This window comes from Peromyscus eremicus, chromosome 7, assembly GCF_949786415.1.
Source record: "Peromyscus eremicus chromosome 7, PerEre_H2_v1, whole genome shotgun sequence".
In the NCBI taxonomy this organism is placed as follows: Eukaryota; Metazoa; Chordata; class Mammalia; order Rodentia; family Cricetidae; genus Peromyscus; species Peromyscus eremicus.
Window position 1 is genome coordinate 72,595,778 of NC_081422.1, and position 21,107 is coordinate 72,616,884.

The 21,107-nt window shown below is 44.4% G+C and overlaps 2 protein-coding genes across 2 annotated transcripts; both read left to right on the plus strand.

Annotated features, from left to right (window-relative positions):
* The first annotated feature begins 505 nt into the window (after nt 1–505).
* On the plus strand, nt 506–12,825 carry LOC131914401 (glutathione S-transferase A2-like). Its single transcript, XM_059267029.1, has 7 exons — nt 506–580; nt 3,403–3,512; nt 6,721–6,772; nt 7,593–7,725; nt 9,579–9,720; nt 11,760–11,891; nt 12,692–12,825. The coding sequence occupies exons 2-7, from the start codon at nt 3,426–3,428 to the stop codon at nt 12,812–12,814; spliced, it is 669 nt and encodes a 222-aa protein (XP_059123012.1). The 5' UTR covers nt 506–580; nt 3,403–3,425; the 3' UTR covers nt 12,815–12,825.
* A 4,597-nt stretch (nt 12,826–17,422) lies between these two features.
* Nucleotides 17,423–20,728, plus strand: LOC131914402 (glutathione S-transferase A2-like). The gene is made up of 3 exons (XM_059267030.1): nt 17,423–17,557; nt 19,572–19,703; nt 20,496–20,728. The coding sequence occupies exons 1-3, from the start codon at nt 17,423–17,425 to the stop codon at nt 20,616–20,618; spliced, it is 390 nt and encodes a 129-aa protein (XP_059123013.1). The 3' UTR covers nt 20,619–20,728.
* Nucleotides 20,729–21,107: the final 379 nt, after the last annotated feature.

Consider the following 21,107-nt stretch of genomic DNA (forward strand, 5'->3'; position numbering starts at 1 on the left):
GACAAATATGCTCTTACAGGATATTAGCTTGATCATTAGATACAATAAGCAGGGGGCAGTGTATCCTGTACTTCAATAGCCTTGAATTTGGGACAATGTCTTAATTCTGTAATTTAAGGCTACTTAACAAACTATCCCCCACAGTCAGTAGTGTAAAGTCACATTTTATTGTTATAGTTGAGGGTTCGGTGGGTTGACACTGTGATTCCATTTACGCTCTAGTGCGGTCTGCCTTCCTATGTTTCTTCTTTTCTTGACCAATGTGTTTCATTAGGGTTGTTCACAGGAGCATGGATGACACGTAATTTAGAAACAAATAAGCATTAAACCAACGAATCCATTAAAGGACTCTAGCTCTTCAGGAAAGGGTGGTGGCTTATGAGCCTCTCCCTGATTTGTCCCGTTTCTAGTCTGTTATGAAACTCTGGAATCTTGAACTCTGTGGGAGTCCATGGGAGTGGCTGTTCCCTATTGGTCCCCACCCCCTTGTTAGAATAGTCACCTTATTAAAGCAGCGTCCACACTCATCTGGAGCTGCAGCTGGGGCGCTGAGTGGAGAGGAAGCCTGGACTCTCACTAGGTCAGTTCTCTCTTTTATAACCTGTGTGACATGTTCTCATGTCTGCATCACTGGAAAGTAGCTTTTCAGCGCTTTATTTATTATGCATTAATTGTACAGAATATCTGGTTTTATTATGTAATTTCCACTCATGTATGTTATATACCTTGATCATATTCACATCCCATTACCATTGATTTTACCTGTGTTTGACTCTGGTTCATATGAATTCTTTTGTGACTCAACATCGAGTAGCAAGCTATTTCTCCTCCTCTTTTCCTTCTCTCTTTCTATTGTCCCTCCCTCCACCCTTCACCTCGTCCATGCCTCTTCCCCCTTCTCCCTCCTTCCTTATCCTGGTCTTCACTCTTCTCTTCTTCTGTTCCTTCCCTCGTCTCCTACTCCTCCTTTTTACCTTCTGTTTCTCTCTCTGTTCCCGCTTTTCTCCTCCTCCTTCAGAGTCACTGAGCCGAAGGGTGGGGTTTAACGTATTTGCAAGGGACTCTAAATGATGGCATTCAGGAGAGTGAGGAGTAGACCTGGACTGTCCTCTCAGGGAAACCTAAGATCAATAGCGTTCTTCTCTTGAATTGCATGTGCCAATCTCACAGAGAACTTGCAGATTCCTTCAGGTGAGAACTTAAATTTACCCAGACTCTCTCAGACCACCGTCCCAAAGCACTTCCCCAGTTGGGTTTTCTACCACATTTGTTTCTGTGGATTCTGATTGCTTTGATAATTCTGTTTAAATAGCAGAGTAGCAGGTTTCATACTTAGGATTTGTTACTTTATTACTGTCTTAATATTTAAATGCCCAACACAACCTCTGTTATTAAATGGTAAGACCAAGAAAGCAAATGGAAAAAAAAATGTGACTATTGATCTGGGAGATCTGAGGACTCCATCATACACCAGGCAGAAGTTGTCTACTTATTTTCTCTGTGATCACAGATGTGTGTATGAGAAAATGATTGGGAGACCAGAAAACAGATTAAAATTCTGTAAGAAGACATGGCCGGAAGAATGAGTCTGTAGAAGAATGAGGTTAAATACAAACTCTGACACTAAGCAGTTATGTGGCCAATCCTATGCTAAGGTTCAAAGCATTCATCATGAATATGGAGAAGGCTAGTGGACCCTTAACTTGTGCAGTTCTAAAACAGGGAGGTTAAAGAGAGAGCCACACCGCTCAGCAGAGATGTCATCTATAAGGTATAAGTCACCATATGGCTGCAAGACAAGTGATGATGAAGAATGGCTGCAACCCAGGGAAGGCAGGATGAAAGTCTTTGAAAGCCTCAGAATCTCAGAGTCCCTGTGAAGTCCCCAGTACAGAAGCTGTGCAGAGCAAACTAGAGTTCATGGAGAAAACAAAGAAAAGCACAGGCAGAAAAAAAAAAACCAGAGTGTTATAACGTGCTGGAGGAAACTGTGAGGTGCCCATGAGAAGCAAGTGTAAACTGAGGGCAGGGAGGCCGACATCTGAGGGGTAAGAATGTTGCTGAGGCCTGGTGATACTGACCCAGTAGACAGAGCCCACCAGCTCTAGAGGATCTAATGTCTTCTTCTGGCCTTTGCAGTCATGCACCCATGTGCACCTACAGACAGACAGACAGACAGACAGACACACACACACACACACACACACACACACACACACACACACACAGTACTTTTTAAAAGGCAGACTCTGAAATTTCCTATCGCATCACAAGTTAAGACACTACCCATGACCCATGATGTTGACTTTCCAGCCCCTGAGCAGCAGGGACCCTCCTCACCAATAACTTTGTGGAGATGAAGTAAAGTTCCAAAGACCAACTGTCTGTCACGTGGTGTTACTGCATCAAACGCTCTCTTCTGAACACTGAACAGGATCCAGTGTTCAGTGGGAAACAGAACTGCAACCAAGAGATGAGCCCTTTTCCTGGAGGAACTGGGGTTTGTCACAGCCAGAGTCAGATGAAGCCATCGAAAGCTTCTGAACTGAGCAGCCAGGGACTTTGTCTCATCCCCTCTGTGATGGCTCTGCTGTCCAAGGTCAACAGCTTCCAGTCCTTCATCTCTCTAGGATCAGGGCTGCTCCGTTTATGTCCTCAAAGAGAAGGTGAAAGGACCAAGCAGATGCCATAACAGGCTGTTCAGTCTTCACTCAGAGATCAGACCTCAATTTCAGTTTCCTGAGACTTGAGCAAGCAGTTTCTGGGAGGGCCGTGAACAAAAGACATAGTCCTTGCAGTAGCTCCCTTTCTGCACGTACTGACTGCTCAAGGTTCAGACAGTTGTTTACTATCTGGGTCCCTCACCAACTTAGAGCTACATGCATGGGTCAATGCCAATGTGTGAGGCCAGCTAGCCCTCATGGCAGCTTAAGGACAAAGCCTGGGACTTGTCCAGGCCTGCCCCCAAAATGATAACTGCAGTAAATTCAAAGGTTACATACCGTAACCCAACCATATGAGGGCAAGGCTTGTACCATCCTGTTTGCAGGTTTTCCTTTTAAAAATCCCTCACCCTGAGAGCTCAGGGTCATTCTCCTCCATCTGTGTTGAGTGTTGGACTTGGACCAAGCCTTGGCTTGTTTGTTATCAATAAACACCTTTATGTTTTGCATAGGATATTGGCTCTGTGGTGGTCTTGTTCAGGGGTCTCGCAACATCGCCACAACAAAGGCACATGACCAGTTCAGACCTGTTTGGGTGAAAAATTAGTCAACAAGACCCTCTTGGGCTCCCTGGAAGCTGCCCATGAAGAAGGCAGACTTCCCTCCTCTGGTGTTGTGTTATTAAACACATCCCAAAGCACAGTCCCTGGGATTGACCTCTTTGCTTTTCCCTTCACAGTTAGTGAAACCACAGTTGCTGCCATGGCCGGGAAGCCCGTGCTTCACTACTTCAATGGCCGGGGCCGAATGGAATGCATCAGGTGGCTGCTGGCTGCAGCAGGGGTGGAGGTAGGTTGTGCATTGTGCTTCTGGAACCGGACCTAAGATAGGTTTAAAATAAGTCTGTAAGCTGAAAGACTCCACACCAGGAACTGTAAACAGTTTTGCCCTAAATGGTAGTCATCTTAGTGCCCATGGCACTGCCAAGACCAAGAAGGCTGGGACTATAATTATGTCCACAGTCAGCCCCTAAACCAAGTATGCCCCCTTGATCTACCAGACCACACACTACAACTACCCAGTGCCTGTGGAAGATAATGGGAGCATGCCCAGTGTACCCTGCCATAACCATGACCTTCAGGGCCCAAGCCTGGAAGGGCTGTACTCTCGTGATGGAAGAGCCCCCCTTCCCTGGTGCTCCCCATAGAATATGAACACCAACTCTACAAAAAATGATAATCAGAAGTACATGGATTGATTTGAATGAATGAAAAATCTTATACTCTCTACCAAAGAACATATTCACATTAAAAGATATTTTCAATAGAAAAAATCCAATACTTAATTATTTGGTTACTTGCTTATTTGAGTTGAATCAAGTTAGAAAAAGAGACATAGAAATAGAAACTTGAATATTGCCTATTAGTCCATACTAATTGATTATTACAGATTATGGTAAGATACTGTGATTTTAGGTGTGACATTGTTCTTTTAAAAAGTGTTCTTACGCAGGGTGGTTGTGGCACCTGCTTTAATCTCAATACTCAGGAGGCAGAGGCAGGCAGATCTCTGTGAGTTTGAGTCCAGCCTGCTTTACAAAATGAGTTCCAGGACAGTCAAAGCTGTTTCACAGAGAAATCCTTTCTCAAAAAACAAAAACAAAAACAAAAACAAAAACAAAAAACAAAAACCGAAAGCGGGGAAAAAAGAGTACTTACATTTGGAGATTCATGGTGAGGTGTTTGTGACAGGGACGTGTGACACCTCAGCTCTGATATTAAGGTCAGAGTTGCAGAGAAGATGGGCACAGAGGTGAACAGGGTGACTTTAGCTGGTGGTTGTTGGAGCTGGTGATTGATGGATGGAGGCTGTTTGCACCTTGTGTGCAGTTTTACAGCAGAGACCCAGGAATTTCCGTGATAAAAATGGTTTCGAGTGGACAGGAAACTGAAGTGATGTCTCAGTGGTCAAAATCCAATACTGTTCTTGAAGAGGACCCACACAGGATGCTCACAACTGCCTGTTACTCTAGCCTCAGAGGGTTCCCGTGCCTCTGGTCTCCATGGGCACTTACACTGCCTCCCACTACGCTCCTATAATACAAAAAAAATGTTAATAGTGGTAAATTATACAAGAGAAGCTTGATGGAATTAAATTAAAAATATACACCACAAATGGGAAACCTGACACAGAAGGCAGTAACAACCCTCCTGTCAAAACTGATCAATACTCAGTAATCAGTTTGTAGAGACTATCAAATGCCAGGCACAGGCCTGGTCAGGAGGTGGTGCATAAAATAGAGATCCTATCTATAGGTGGCCCCCATGTCTATGAGCTTTCAGCTAAGTGTGTGAGTGGCCCAAGTGAGGTGTGGAAGCAACATTCTGAAGTTAAATGTTTTCCTTTCCAGTTTTAGAGCAGAAAGTTCTGGTAGGCTTTAGTGCTGCCCTCTAGAGGTGTCACTGGGAAAAACACTTGCCAGTTCACATCAGGGCAGCTCAGTAGTTGGCATTTTCTGAGAGGAAGTCAAGGGCACTTACTGAGATCTTGACCTCAGGAGGCTTGAAGGATGAAGTGGTGTCCAGTGAAGGCTGCTTTGGTGTCTTCCCTCAGTGTCAAGGCAACATGTTTACCTCAGCTATGGAATCACACATCCATTCCTAAAGGAATAGGGAAGGCTTCATCTAGATCCTTTCTGAATGAAGGGGTGCATAAGAACCGAGACACACTAGTGCCTGTCCAGGAGGATTGCTTTAAATAAATGAATAATTGAATGCCAGTGTCTGTATGACAGCTTTGCAGCTCAGGGATATGTTCTAAGCCACTGGACTGCTGATTCAGCACAGGAGGAGGGGGTGGGACATCTGCATAGAAGCCTTCCTGTTCTGTGTCCCCGAGTGACTGAGAAGGCAGTGGGCAGGGGCTATTAGAGACCCTGGCTCACACCTTCCAGACTCAATGTGACCACAGGCCGCCATTGACCTCATCACCCTCACACCCACCAACCCCATCACAGTTCAGCCTCCCTCTGTGATGATGTCAGCACTCTGTGCAGCTCTCTGAAAGCTGTGCAAGTTCTTGACACTCACACTTCATTCCGGTCAGTTCAGTCCGGGCAGTTATGGATCATCCGCAAACTGTCTCGCCAAGCAAAGAAGAAGCTGATTTTCAACCTTTCGTGATTGAAAAGTTTCTTTAAACTGAGAAAGGAAGAGAGTGGCTTATTACTCTAGAGGGCTGGAGAGGGCAGGGTGACTAAAAATTAAGTGTTCGGATCCAGAGTGGGTTTTCATTGGGTATGTGTATCTTAACAAAAAAAATATATTAATATGTATACATAAAACAAATAACTATTTAAAAATACAATAACAGCCTCACAATGTAAGCAAGTTTGATGTGGGGCTAGAGTAATAGCTTGGTTGTTTAGAGTTCTTATTGCACATACACCATACTATGGTTCTCAGCATCCACACATGACAGTTAAAACTGTTTATCACCCCATATCCAACTGAATCGTAACCTCTGGCTTCCATGAACTCTGACCTCTGAGATGGGTGTTTTCATATGCATAAGACCCCCCCCCTCACATACACACACACATGCATTATTTAAAATTAGTAAAACTAAATCCTGAAGAAAATTAAAAAAAAACAAAAACAGGTATTCCGGGACCATATTATGTGCCATAATGAAGACACAGAAAGTTCTATTCTGTTATGACTGAAGTTAACAGGCTTTGCTGAGAGTTCAAAACCTCAACAGTCCATTTCCCAGTGCTGGTCCTCCAGTGAGAACACTCTCTTTTTAGGACTTAAGCATGGACATAGTTTGGTCAGGGAGGAGGAACACTACAAGAATGAGCAGCTTTGTTATGTTCAACACCCTGTTGTTGATGGATCTAATCTGAATTTCCAAGTGGCCAGGTTCAGACTCCTTCGTGTCTACTGCAAGTTTTAACTTCTGCAGATGTACTGCCAGACACAGACCACTCAAGTTCAAAAGTCTACAACAACACAGAATGAGCTAATGAAAATGCATTTACTTTTTCTGTCTTCAGTTTGAAGAGAAGTTTATAGAAAGTCCAGAAGACTTGGAGAAGTTAAGAAAAGGTAACACCAAGTATCCATATGTCCTCAATGAGGTGCCTAGAAGGTTTACCAGAAGGTGATGCTGGTGGGTGGTGGGTGGGAACAGTCAAGATGGCAGAGTGATATAATGTAGGTGGGGGTCTCCTTGAATGCTCTGAAAATGGAAACAATGATTAGAGTGAGGAAGTTAGTTTTTCCAAAAATTTGTCTGGTGACTGGTAAATAAATGTTTTCTTACTATTTCTGCATCAGAGTGAGCTATTTCATTCAGCTCACTTTCACAAATATACCATCATTTTCTTCACCCACAACACCTAATAACCACACAGATACATGGCCATGGATTAAATCATGGGTGGACAAACAGCTGGGATAATTTTCCTGAGCATTTTCATTATAGCTACTAATGAGTTACTATCACCCTACAAATACAGACTGGAGGAATCAGTGGCTCATTACATAGGAAACTGTCATACACCTTATGTCTTGAAGATAATTAGACTTCAAAACTCCCTATAGCTCTATTTGCATGGTGGCCCTCTTCTCTCCTTCCTAACTTCTCAAATGTGTCCAGGAACAATAATTGAACATAAAAACATGCATGAGAGATATAATATGTATCTGGATAGGAAATAACAGTGAATGAGAGAAGCTCAAAAGCCAACAGAAGATTATGAGACAAAGAGGAAGCAGGAGCTAAAAGCACATGGGATTTTCATTAAAGACAGGCTGCCAATCATTTATCTTTCCTTTGCATGATCAGACATTTCAATACAATTTTCTGTTCCTGAGAAGTGAGACTTACACACTTCACAGACCTTTTTCCTTTCTTCTTTCAAAGATGGGAAACTGATATTTGACCAAGTGCCCATGGTGGAGATTGATGGGATGATGCTGGTGCAGACCAGAGCCATTCTCAACTACATCGCCACCAAATACGACCTCTATGGCAAGGACGTGAAGGAGAGAGCCCTGTACTGTACATTTCCTGTTATTACTCCAAGGGGAAACAAGGAAAGGAATTGGTGTCTCCATCAGAAAGCAAGAGAGTGGCAGGCTTTGAGTCTAGGAGCAGGCTGGTGATGGATATGAACACTTAGACTAAGTAGGAAGAGTCCATGGAGGAGAGGGAAGAGCAGCTGGGGTGGGTTCAGGTGAGTGTGACTGCAGCAGAGGATGATGTTGCCAGCACAGCTCGGGGACAGAGTTGCAAACATGATGTTCCAAGGGCCCTGAGCATGGTGGAGTCAGGACTCCAGGTGCTCAAGGCTTCAGTGACTGGACCTCAGCCAACATCTCAGGACAAAGGACACAGGGCTTGAGGCTAGAGGAGGAGTCCTAGGGAAGGAAGGGGGAAGGAGCTGCTTCCCACATCCCAGGAGTAGGAATAGTGCAGAGCAAGACCTGAATTGCCAGCAAGTTCTATGGACTGGTCAACTGAATGAGGCTAGATAGACTGGTTCCCAAGGACCAAGATTACCTAAAGCATTTAATTCAGAACTAAAGCAGCCAAGCTGACTGTACCACCCATGATGGGACTCACTGTGATATGACAAAACCCTTCACTCATAATCCACTGTGTATGAGTATTGTAGTTGCTCAGAGATCTAAATGTGGTGCTAGCCAGCAACACTAGTGTGCGAAACATATGTCCATGGAAAGAGACACTCGGCTTTAATAGTGCTTGTATGGAAATACACCTAACAACATTATTTATAATTTTCTCATGGTGGACTCACCCCAGATATTCAATAATAGAGGAAAGAGGAGCACAACTTATAATTTTAGCCATGAAAATATCTGAAGTGCTGAGGGGAGCAGACAAAGGTCAAATGTGCACACTGCATTATGTGAAGTAAGCAGACACCAGGGCACGTGCTCCACGGTTCATCCATAGGAAACGTTCCTGTCCTCCCTGTGGATAAGAAAGGAAATGGGTCAGCACCTTCTGGAGCAGCTGCCACAGGGGCGGGATTAGAGGTTTGAAGGGAGTGAGGATCAAACTCTTCTAACATTGGAGGATGTTAACATGCTTAGACTGCTACAGATGCATGGAAACACAGAATACCACCTTTTCGGGGGCCAGCAATGGTAGTATGTGAAAATGTGACAATGAAACTCTTTTCCAAAAGCTCTGTGTGAAATACAGTTTAAGCAAGGGAACACATGTGTCCTGTGCTGTGCTGTGGGTCAACTGAATAAAGAAATAGACAAGTCTTGACAAAAGTTAACAAGGCCAGAATCCAGCAGCACTGTGTGGAGGACATACAGATGTTCTTCAAGAGAAAAGACTGGAGAACTTCTAACACTGACCAAGAATGACTCTGGGTCATGCAGCAGAAGGAGACATGCACAGAGATGCATCTGGTGCTTCAACCAGGGCTCTGTGTTGAGCTTACATGGGAAGCAGAGTGTTAGCTCTGAGAATCTCAGCAGGGTTGTTGGGAAAAAATTATGTCACAGAGAGTTTAAAACAAGAGAGAGAGAGAGAGAGAGAGAGAGAGAGAGAGAGAGAGAGAGAGACAGACAGAGACAGAGAGAGAGAGAGAGAGAGCTGTAGACTTTGATGGTTATCCTCTGGAATGCCAGTGATGCTCTTTGTCCTTGGGATGGGCTAAGTTTGTAAAAAAAATTCTAAAAGTGTATTTGAACTGACAGGATATCCTAGAATTAAAGTTAAATCTGTTAAATATAAAAGATAATAACCCATGAGAGGCGAATAAGCTTGCAACCACATTTCAGTGTAAATTTCTCAGATTTTTAGATTAAAATGTAAAAAGGTAAATCCCTGAAAACCCTTGACCATTTGGATAATTTTGTCTTTCAGGATTGACATGTATTCAGAGGGTATTGTAGATCTGAGTGAAATGATCCTGCACCTGGTTGTATGTCCCCCGGACCAAAAAGAAGCCAAGATTTCCATGATAAAAGACAGGACCAAAAACCGGTACTTGCCTGCCTTTGAAAAAGTAAGTGGGCTCTTTGAAGTCAGGGGACACTGAGTTCCAAGGACAAGAGAAAGGTAGAGTCTGGGAGAGAAAGGTTGCTGCAGTGCTGACCTTCCATGAGCCTCTCTGTGCAGCCCCCTGCCCCACAGGGCACTGTGAAAAAATGGCCTGTGAAGGAGCCCTGCATGGTCATGCCAGTCTAGGGGTCAGTATGCAACAGGGTTCATGGCCACAACCAGAACTTGATCTGTGGAAGGCTGAGCCACACCAGAGATGGCCCCAGATCCTGCAGAACACAATGAGCTTCAATTCCAGAGGAAACTCAAGAGAAACACAGATGGGAAAATATTCTGTCACATCACACAGGGCGGCCAGAGAGTGACTGGTTGTCAGGAGAATATGATAGTGTTTCAAAGATGGAGGAGAAGTACCTGAACAAGGACAGAGATGGAGGGTGGAGAGGAGGAGGCTGATGAAGTGATATTAAGGAGAACTGACCTGCCAGAATTGGGGTCTCAGATGCCAGGCTTGGAGGAGAGCCATGCACACTCAGCAAATGAAGGTGTGTCAGTGACATGGAGTGCCTCTCTTAGTCAGGGCTTCTCTTTGGAGCAAGATCAAGAACACTTCAGAACTACTTGATCTTCTGTCAAGTAAAAGATAAGAACAGAGCTATGATCCTAGAGGATAAGGGCATCCTGCACATTCCTGAGAGACCTGACTGTGACCCCCATGTTTCAAAGCATCACCTTATTTTTCATCCTTTCACTGAAAGCTCACTCATGGCTGTCTCTGCTCTGTGGGGGGTTGGGGGTGGTTTAGGGCCATCAGGTCCTCACACAGCCCTCTAAAGTCAAGGCCCTGTCTCCTAGGACATAATGTCCAGCCATGACAGCTTACAGCATCTGTGGTATGAGATTCATGACTTCCACGCACACAATGAACTATGTACTGAGAACATTTGATGCTGCCTTTTGTATTTTAGTTTTTCTTTTTTCCTTTTTTTTTTTTTTTTTTTTTAAACAAGGTCTCTCTATTATGTAGCTCTGGCTCTTCCGGAACTCTCTATGTGGACTGGCCTTGAGCTCACAAAGATGCACCTGCCTCAGCCTCTTGAGTGCCGGGATTAAATGTGTGTGCCACCATGCCTGGCTTCCTTTTGTTTTTGGATGTGTTAATTATATTTTTTCTCTGTAGACATGCACAGTGAGATAAGGTGACCACAAAGCCTTTTATAGGTCTTTACTTGCAGCTCATGATTTAAGAATAGCTTTTCCTTGTGGTTATCTGTTATTTTCATATTTCTGGGATATTTAAGTAAATACCATATGAATGTAACTAAGAGAGTATTACTATCCAATCTTCACACAAGCAGAAAAGTTGAAATCAATGTTAAATAAATACATAGTTACCAATAAGATAGCAAGATTAGCACCATATGGTGTTGGCATGCTCATCTGTCAACATTCATGTGTTATCAGTACAATGCTACTTACAGACTCCAACTCAGTTCACCCTGTGCAATTCAGCATGTCAATCATGACACAGTGAAGGTTGGGAGTCAGAGCCAATGCTGTATAGGGGAGGGTGTGCTGTAGTTCAGTCAGGTGTACTTCAGATTCCAGAGACCTGAGGAGACCAGACAAACGGGATGTTCTCTGGTGACTGAAGCTCCCTGCAGATGGAGCCTCTGCCCAAGAGACACTGAACAGAGGACAGGGAGGGGAAGGTCCTGACATTCCAGTGTCCCATCGGCTTAAAATAAGCAGAATAACCATGATGTGTCAGGGCTAAGCCCTTACCATATGTGGAAAATATACAGAAGGAAGGATGGTGTGAAGGCCATAGGAATTGGCAATGGCAGAGAAAGGTCACCTGAGCTCTAAAGAAGACGTCACACACCTGATTTCTCCCTCTCCCTCTTGTATCATAGGCCTAGAGAAATGTCTGCACTTCTATCCCTGCCAGGCAGAGGCAGAGCGACCCCTTGGGGGACTTGGGGAAACTCTGTGGTCCCTGCCCAATTCTATGCTCATAATCTGTCTCCTTTAATTCTGCAGGTGTTGAAGAGCCACGGACAAGACTACCTTGTTGGCAACAGGCTGACCAGGGTGGACATTCACCTGCTGGAACTTCTCCTCTATATTGAAGAGTTTGACTCCAGCCTTCTGACCCCTTTCCCCCTGCTGAAGGTGAGATCACCTCAGAGAGGCAGCCGCACACACATGCCTCTGTGAATATAATGGTGGCCTGTGGACTGCTGAGGGCCCATCCTCAGGCCTCTGAACTGAGCTACTAGAACCTGGTTTCAGGCATGAAAATTATCTTTTGTGTATGGAGATTGGTGGCTGGTACCCCAAGAAGAATATTTTGTCTTTTGTCATGAGTAAGATGCAAGAGTTTCCCTGGACCCCTGTTTTTTGCAGGATGCTTCTGGCCTTCATCTTCCATCTCATGTGTCCTGTCTTTGCACACTCAGTGTCTGAGCAGATCTCTGTCATGCTGATCCCCTTCCTCAGCTCTGACTTCTCAGCACTCTGCTTCCCTCTCCACAGCCCCCACCATGCCGTCCCCCCCACTCCCCCCCCCGTGATCCTATCCTTATCTCCAGGTGTGAAAACTGGCTGTGAGTTGCTCCTGGTTAGACTTTGAGCTTTTCTGTGTCCATTTTCAACTCAGTTTTTCAAGTCTTCAGTTTTCTTTGGTAGTCTCTGCTTTCACACCTGAGAGACACAGTGCTCTGTGCTCTACACCACAAAACCAGACTACAGGGTGTGTCAGGGACCTGAGGAGAAGGTAAGTGGATGTCAAAGGAGGTCTTTAGGAACATTTTCTGAACTATGGTTTCAGCTCATGGTTTTATCATTCTTCTCATGTCTACACGGGAGCAGTTGTAAGGATGTAGTTGGTCGTGTTCTGGGAGGGGCACAGAGTGTTTTGGACTGTCCACATAAGCCGTTCTGACTCTCAGGCTGTGTTTTCTGGATTACAGGCCCTGAAGAGCAGACTCAGCAGCCTGCCCAATGTGAAGAAGTTCCTACAGCCTGGCAGCCAGAGAAAGCCTCCCCTTGATGCCAAACAAATTGAAGAGGCCAGGAAGATTTTCAAGTTCTAGGAAAGCTGCATTGAGAGCCCACAGACATCAGTCTCTGGGGTTTGTAAATAATAAACAGCAGTTGTTCATCCTGGTGTTTGAGAAAATGAACATCAACAAAGAATATATATATGTATGTCATGTCTTTAAATTGTTGACCTGGGATTGCAGGATCACATTCCAAGAAAGCAAACAATAATCACTAAAAATAAGAGCAAAGCTTAGGAAAAGGAGGAAAAGCTAAGTGAAAAAAACACTGACAAGAGAAAAGAAATGACTAACATCTTTGTAGAATGAACCACAAAATTTAAAGGTAACATTAATTACAAGACAAAGAAATAAAAATGAAAAAATAGAATAAAAAATAAAGAAGAAAAATTTAAGGTCTAAAAAAAGACTGCAATTAGGGGAGAAGGAATTGGATAAATAGTGTAAAGATTTTTAAAGAAAGAAAAAATACCAGAGAAAACAAAATTAAATATTTAAAATAGTGAGGGTGAATCTGGAAAGCAGGCTCACAAGTGACAAGCACTGGTTGTTCTTGGAGAGGACCAGGTTAGGTCCCCAGCATCTCCATGACATCTCACAACCACCTGTAACTCCAGCTCCATAGAACCTGAAGTCCTCTTCAGACCTCTGTGGTCACTGTTTACCCGTGATGTACATACCTATATGGAGTCAAAACACCTCGACATGTAAAATAAAAATTAAAGAATATTTTAATAGTAATCATAGAGAGGAAAATACACATTCATTCAATATAACAATAACAGAAACTATCTTTGAAAAGTTTCTGCCTTTATCTGGATGTGGTGGCACATGCCTTTAATCCCAGCACTTGGGAAGCAGAGCTACATGGATCTCTGTGAGTTCAAGGCCAGCCTGGTCTACATAGTAACTTCCAGGACAGCTAGCACTACAGAATAGTGATGCCCTGTCTCAAATGAATAAACAAATAATAAATAAATTCTGTCCCTGCACCACTGGAACCTGCTGATTTCATGTTTTTCATGCAAGCTCAAATCTCTAGGCCCAAACCTTTCCTGAATACCTTGTGTTGCGGTCTAGCCTGGTGGGTCTGCCTAATCCTACTCTCTGCATACCCTCCCCCTTCCTCAGATCCAGCCTGGGCTCCACACCCATTGCCCTGGTGAGCTCCACTTACACTGTCATCAACCTCTAGCTCAGGCAGGGATACACATCTTACACAAGTCCAGGTTGTCCCCTCAGCTGTGGGAGACACAGAGATCCTTGTGGTCACAGACAATCACTAGGGGAACTAGGAATGCTAAACACATAGGATTGTCCATCAAAGAGAATGATGTATTAACTCTTTCCCATCCAGTGGTCTGGGAACGAATATGGCTAACAGGCTGGTGACCTTTGAGCTATCTTAGTATCAAAGACTATACTGGATCCTCTATCAGATCTTCATCATGAGCTGTCAATCTATAGAATCCATCTTTATGGATTATGTCATCAAGTACAGTTTATGCAGCATAACACACAGAGCCAATTGAACTGATGCACAACAGTGTTAATCCTGTGCCAGACTGGCCATTCTTTATATTCCTTTCTGTGGGACAGGAGGTTGAAGCTCCACCCTCACACATGCTCTTCCACTATCCTCTATCTCAAATCCTCTTTTTCACACTTGGCTTCTTCTTCTTCTTCTTCTTCTTCTTATTATTATTATTATTATTATTATTATTATTTTCTTGTGTGTGTCTCTGGGTATGTCTGATGCCTGAGGATGCAGGTTCTCATGGAAGCAGAAGAGGGCACTGGATCTCCTGGAGATGGAGGTATAGGGAGCTGTGAGCCTCCTGGGTGCTGGGATCCAACTCTCATTCTTCTATAGCAACAATCTCTCTGGCCCCATTTTAAAGCTCCTTCCTTTTGTATTTATACTTTGGGGACAGGGTTTTACTCTGCACTCTTAGGTGGCCTGGAACTCCTTATACAGATCAGATTGGCCTTGAATGGACCCTCCTGCTTCTGCTTGCCATGGGCTGAGATTACAGCCTGTGCCACTGTTGTGCATCAGTTTTCTTCATCTGGAGAGATAGCTCGGTAGTAAAGGGCACTTGTTCTAGAAGAGGACTCATGTTCATCTTCTAGCATTCACATGGTTTGATTCCAGTTTCAGGGTGTCTGAAGCCCTCCTCTGTGGACAATACACACACACTGGTGCACATGCATACACACAGGCAAACCACTAGCATATGTGAACTAAGACAAAGAAAGAAAAAGAGCAGAAACAAAAATGTCTGGAGGAACAGCAGAGGTCCTGGCTTGAGAAGAAAGAAATACAAGTCTAGAAGAGCTTTACTATAGAAGTCTCTAGGAAGACTCAAGCTACTTTCTCTTGCATATGACACTGAGGGAAATCATATGATGAGTGAGAAACAGCATTAACTTGTAAATAATATTTAACTTCAATCAAGTTATCAGAAAATAACAATGAGATTCTGACCTGGGCCAGTATGTCATTCTTCAGTGACAGGTCCTTGAGAGAGAGGATGAGGGGACCAGAAGGTAAAGAGACAGGTAAGGTTGGAATGAGGAGGTCTTACACAAGCTGTGTCCTATGCTAAGGAAGCTTGTTAAAGAGTACAGCATCCTATATACTGTTGTTAGGGGAGGAAGGGGACAGAGTACAGAGACTGTCACATATGGGATAGTGTCAGCAGAGACTGTCACACATGGACAAAGTCAGCAGAGACTGTCACATATGGACAAAGTCAGCAGAGACTGTCACATATGGACAGAGTCAGCAGAGACTGTCACATTTCTGTTATTACTCCAAGGGGAAACAAAGGAAGGAATTGGTGTCTCCATCAGAGAGAAAGAGAGTGGCAGGCTTTGAGTCTAGAAGCAGGCTGGTGATGGACATGAACACTTAGACTAAGTAGGAAGAGTCCATGGAGGAGAGGGAAGAGCAGCTGGGGTGGGTTCAGGTGTGTTTGACTGCAGCAGAAGATGATGTTGCAAGCACAGCTCGGGGACAGAGTTGCAAATAGGATGGTCCAAGGGCCCTGAGCATGGTGGAGTCAGGACTCCAGGTGCTCAAGGCTTCAGTGACTGGACCTCAGCCAACAGCTTAGGACAAAGGACACAGGGCTTGAGGCTAGAGGAGGAGTCCTAGGGAAGGAAGCGGGAAAGATCTGCTTCCCACATCCCAGGAGTAGGAATAGTGCAGAGCAAGACCTGAATTGCCAGCAAGATCTACTGACTGGTCAACTCAATGAGGCTAGATAGACCGGTTCCCAAGGACCAAGATTACCTAAAGCATTTAATTCAGAACTAAAGCAGCCAGGCTGACTGTACCACCCATGCTAGGACTCACTGTGACATGACAAAGTCCTTCATTCATAAACCACTGTGTATAAGTATTGTAGTTGCTCAGAGAGCTAAATGTGGTGCTAGCCAGCAACACTAGTGTGCAAAACATGTGTCCATGGAAAGAGACACTCGGCTTTAATAGTGCTTGTATGGAAATACACCTAACAACATTATTTATAATTTTCTCATGGTGGACTCACCCCAGATATTCAATAATAGAGGAAAGAGGAGCACAACTTATAATTTTAGCCATGAAAATATCTGAAGTGCTGAGGGGAGCAGACAAAGGTCAAATGTGCACACTGCATTATGTGAAGTAAGCAGACACCAGGGCACGTGCTCCACGGTTCATCCATAGGAAACGTTCCTGTCCTCCCCGTGGATAAGAAAGGAAATGGGTCAGCACCTTCTGGAGCAGCTGCCACAGGGGTGGGATTAGAGGTTTGAAGGGAGTGAGGATCAAATTCTTCTAACATTGGAGGATGTTAACATGCTTAGACTGCTACAGATGCATGGAAACACAGAATACCACCTTTTCAGGGCCAGCAATGGTAGTATGTGAAAATGTGACAATGAAACTCTTTTCCAAAAGCTCTGTGTGAAATACAGTTTAAGCAAGGGAACACATGTGTCCTGTGCTGTGCTGTGGGTCAACTGAATAAAGAAATAGACAAGTCTTGACAAAAGTTAACAAGGCCAGAATCCAGCAGCACTGTGTGGAGGACATACAGATGTTCTTCAAGAGAAAAGGCTGGAGAACTTCTAACACTGACCAAGAATGACTCTGGGTCATGCAGCAGAAGGAGACATGCACAGAGATGCATCTGGTGGTTCAACCAGGGCTCTGTGTTGAGCTTACATGGGAAGCAGAGTGTTAGCTCTGAGAATCTCAGCAAGGTTGTTGGGAAAAAATTATGTCACAGAGAGTTTAAAACAAGAGAGAGAGAGAGAGAGAGAGAGAGAGAGAGAGAGAGAGAGAGAGAGAGAGAGAGAGAGAGAGAGAGCTGTAGACTTTGATAGTTATCCTCTGGAATGCCAGTGATGCTCTTTGTCCTTGGGATGGGCCAAGTTTGTAAAAAAAGTTCTAAAAGTGTATTTGAACTGACAGGATATCCTAGAATTAAAGTTAAATCTGTTAAATATAGAAGATAATAACCCATGAGAGGCAAATAAGCTTGCAACCACATTTCAGTGTAAATTTCTCAGATTTTTAGATTAAAATGTAAAATGGTAAATCCCTGAAAACTCTTGACCATTTGGATAATTTTGTCTTTCAGGATTGACATGTATTCAGAGGGTATTGTAGATCTGAGTGAAATGATCCTGTACCTGGTTGTATGTCCCCCAGACCAAAAAGAAGCCAAGATTTCCATGATAAAAGACAGGACCAAAAACCGGTACTTGCCTGCCTTTGAAAAAGTAAGTGGGCTCTTGAAGTCAGGGGACACTGAGTTCCAAGGACAAGAGAAAGGTAGAGTCTGGGAGAGAAAGGTTGCTGCAGTGCTGACCTTCCATGAGCTTCTCTGTGCAGCCCCCTGCCCCACAGGGCACTGTGGAAAATGGTCTGTGAAGGAGCCCTGCTTGGTCATGCCAATCTAGGGGTCAGTATGCAACAGGGTTCATGGCCACAATCAGAACTTGATCTGTGGAAGGCTGAGCCACACCAGAGATGGACCCATATCCTGCAGAACACAATGGCCTTCAATTCCAGAGGAAACTCAAGAAAAACACAGATGGGTAAATATTCTGTCACATCACACAGGAGGCCAGAGAGTGACTGGTTGTCAGGAGAATATGATAGTGTTTCAAAGATGGAGGAGAAGTACCTGAACAAGGACAGGGATCGAGGGTGGAGAAGAGGAAGATGATGAAGAGATGTTAAGGAAAACTTATCTGCCAGAATTGGGGTCACAGATGCAGGGCTTGGAGGAGAGCTATGCACACTCAGCAAATGAAGGTGTGTCAGTGACATGGAGTGCCTCTCTTAGTCAGGGCTTCTCTTTGGAGCAAGATCAAGAACACTTCAGAACTACTTGATCTTCTGTCAAGTAAAAGATAAGAACAGAGCTCTGATCCTAGAGGATAAGGGCATCCTACACATTCCTGAGAGACCTGACTGTGACCCCCATGTTACAAAGCGTCACCTTATTTTTCATCCTTTCACTGAAAGCTCACTCATGGCTGTCTCTGGACTGTGGGAGGGTTTTAGGGCCATCAGGTCCTCACACAGCCCTCTAAAGTCAAGGCCCCTTTTCTTACAACATAATGTCCAGCCATCACAGCTTACAGCGTCTCTGGTATGAGATTCATGACAACCATGCACACAATGAACTATGTACTGAGAACATTTGATGCTTCCTTTTGTACTTTTAGTTTTTCTTCATTTTTCCTTTTTTTTTTTTAAACAGGGTCTCTACTATTTTGCTCTGGCTCTTCCAGTACTCTATGTGAACTGGCATTGAGCTCACAGAGATCCACCTGCCTCAGCCTCTTGAGTGCCGGGATTAAATGTGTGTGCCTCCGTGCCTGACTTCCTTTTGTTTCTGGATGTGCTAATTATATTTTTCTCTGTAGACATGTACAGTGAGATAAGGTGACCACAAAGCCTTTTATAGGTCTTTACTTGTAGCTCATGATTTAAGAATAGCTTTTCCTTATGGTTGTCTGTGATTTTTTATTGCTGGGATATTTAAGTAAATGCCATATGAATGTAACTAAGACAGTATTATTATCCAATGTTCACTCAAGCAGAAAAGTTGAAATAAATGTTAAATAAATACATAGCTACCAATCAGATAGCAAGATTAGCACCATATGGTCTTGGCATACTCATCTGTCAACATTCATGTGTTATCAGTACAATGTTACTTACAGACTCCAACTCAGTTCACCCTGTACAATTCATCACGTCAATCATGACACAGTGAAGGTTGGGAGTCAGAGCCAGTGCTGTAGAGGGGAGGATGTGCTGTAGTTCAGTCAGGTGTACTTCAGATTCCAGAGAACTGAGGAGAGCAGACACAGGATGTTCTCTGGTGACTGATGCTCCCTGCAGATGGAGCTCCTGCCAAGAGAGATTGAACTTAGGACAGGGAGAGGAATGTCCTGACATTCCAGTGTCCCATCGGCTTAAAATAAGCAGAATAACCATGATGTATCAGGGGCTAAGCCCTTACCATATGTGGAAAATATACAGAAAGATGGATGGAATGAAGGCCATAGGAATTGGCAATGACAGAGAAAGGTCACCTGAGCTTTAAAGAGGAGGTCACACACCTGACTTCTCCCTCTCCCTCTTGTATCATAGGCCTAGAGATGTGTCTGCACTTCTGTCCCTGCCAGGCAGAGGCAGAGTGTCCCTTGGGAGACTTGGGGAAAGTCAGTGGTTCCTGCCCAGCTCTATGCTCATAATCTGCCTCCTTTAATTCTGCAGGTGTTGAAGAGTCACGGACAAGACTACCTTGTTGGCAACAGGCTGACCAGGGTGGACATTCACCTGCTGGAACTTCTCCTCTATATTGAAGAGCTTGACTCCAGCCTTCTGGCCCCTTTCCCCCTGCTGAAGGTGAGATCACCTCAGACAGGCAGCCGCACACACATGCCTCTGTGAATATAATGGTGGCCTGGGGGCTGCTGAGGGCCCATCCTCAGGCCTCTGAACTGAGCTACTAGAACCTGGTTTCAGGCATGGAAATTATCTTTTGTGTGTGGAGATTGGAGGCTGGTACTCCAAGATGAATATTTTGCCTTTTGTCATGAGAGAGATGCAAGAGTTTCCCTGGACCCCTGTTTTTTGCAGGATGCTTCTGGCCTTCATCTTCATTTCATGTGTCTTGTTTTTGCACACTCAGTGTCTCAGCAGATCTCTGTCGTGCTGATCCCTTTTCTCAGCTCTGACTTCTCAGCACTGTGCTTCCCTCTCCACAGCCCCCACCATGCTGTCCTCCACCACCAGGGACCCCATCCTTATCTCCAGGTGTGAAAACTGGCTGTGAGCTGCTCCTGCTTAGACTGAGCTTTTCTGTGTCCATTTCCACCTCAGTTTTTCATGTCTTCAGTTTTCTTTGGTAGTCTCTGCTTTCACAACTGAGAGACACAGTGCTCTGTGCTCTGCACCACAAAACCAGACCTACAGGGTGTGTCAGGGACCTGAGGAGCAGGTAATTGGATGTCAAAGGACGTCTTTAGGAACATTATTCTGAACTATGGTTTCAGCTCATGGTTTTATCATTCTCCCCATGTCTACACTGGAGCTGTAGTAAGGATGCAGATGGTCGTGTTCTGGGAGGGGCTCAGAGTTTTTTGGATATTCCACATAAGCTGATCTGACTCTTGGGCTGTGTTTTCTGGATTACAGGCCCTGAAGAGCAGACTCAGCAGCCTGCCCAATGTGAAGAAGTTCCTACAGCCTGGCAGCCAGAGAAAGCCTCCCCTTGATGCCAAACAAATCGAAGAGGCCAGGAAGATTTTCAAGTTCTAGGAAAGCTGCGTTGACCAAGTTCTTATATACCAGTCTCCAGTATTTTGCTAAAATAGTAGCAACTATGGATTCTGGCTATATTGAAAGAATAAACATGAAAGAACACTGTATATAGCTAGTGTGTTTGAAGTATGAGCTGGGATTCCTGGAGTCGCACATAAAGAGGAAGGCAAACTAAAAATGCTTCATTTAAAAGTAAACTAGGCCAGGTGGTGGAGGCACAAGCCTTTGATCCCAGCACTCATGACACAGAGGCAGGCAAATCTCTGTGAGTTCAAGGCCAGCCTGGTCTAGAGAGCGAGTTCCAGGATAGGCCCCAAAACTACACAGAGGAACTCTGTCTTGAAAAAAACAAAACAAAACAAAACAACCAATAATTTTTTTAAAAAAAGAAAGGGAAACTAATCTCACCAGGAACCCCTCCCCACATCCTTAACCTTCGCCCTACTCCCCACCCTCACACCCTCCTCCCCCCACCATCCAGTGACC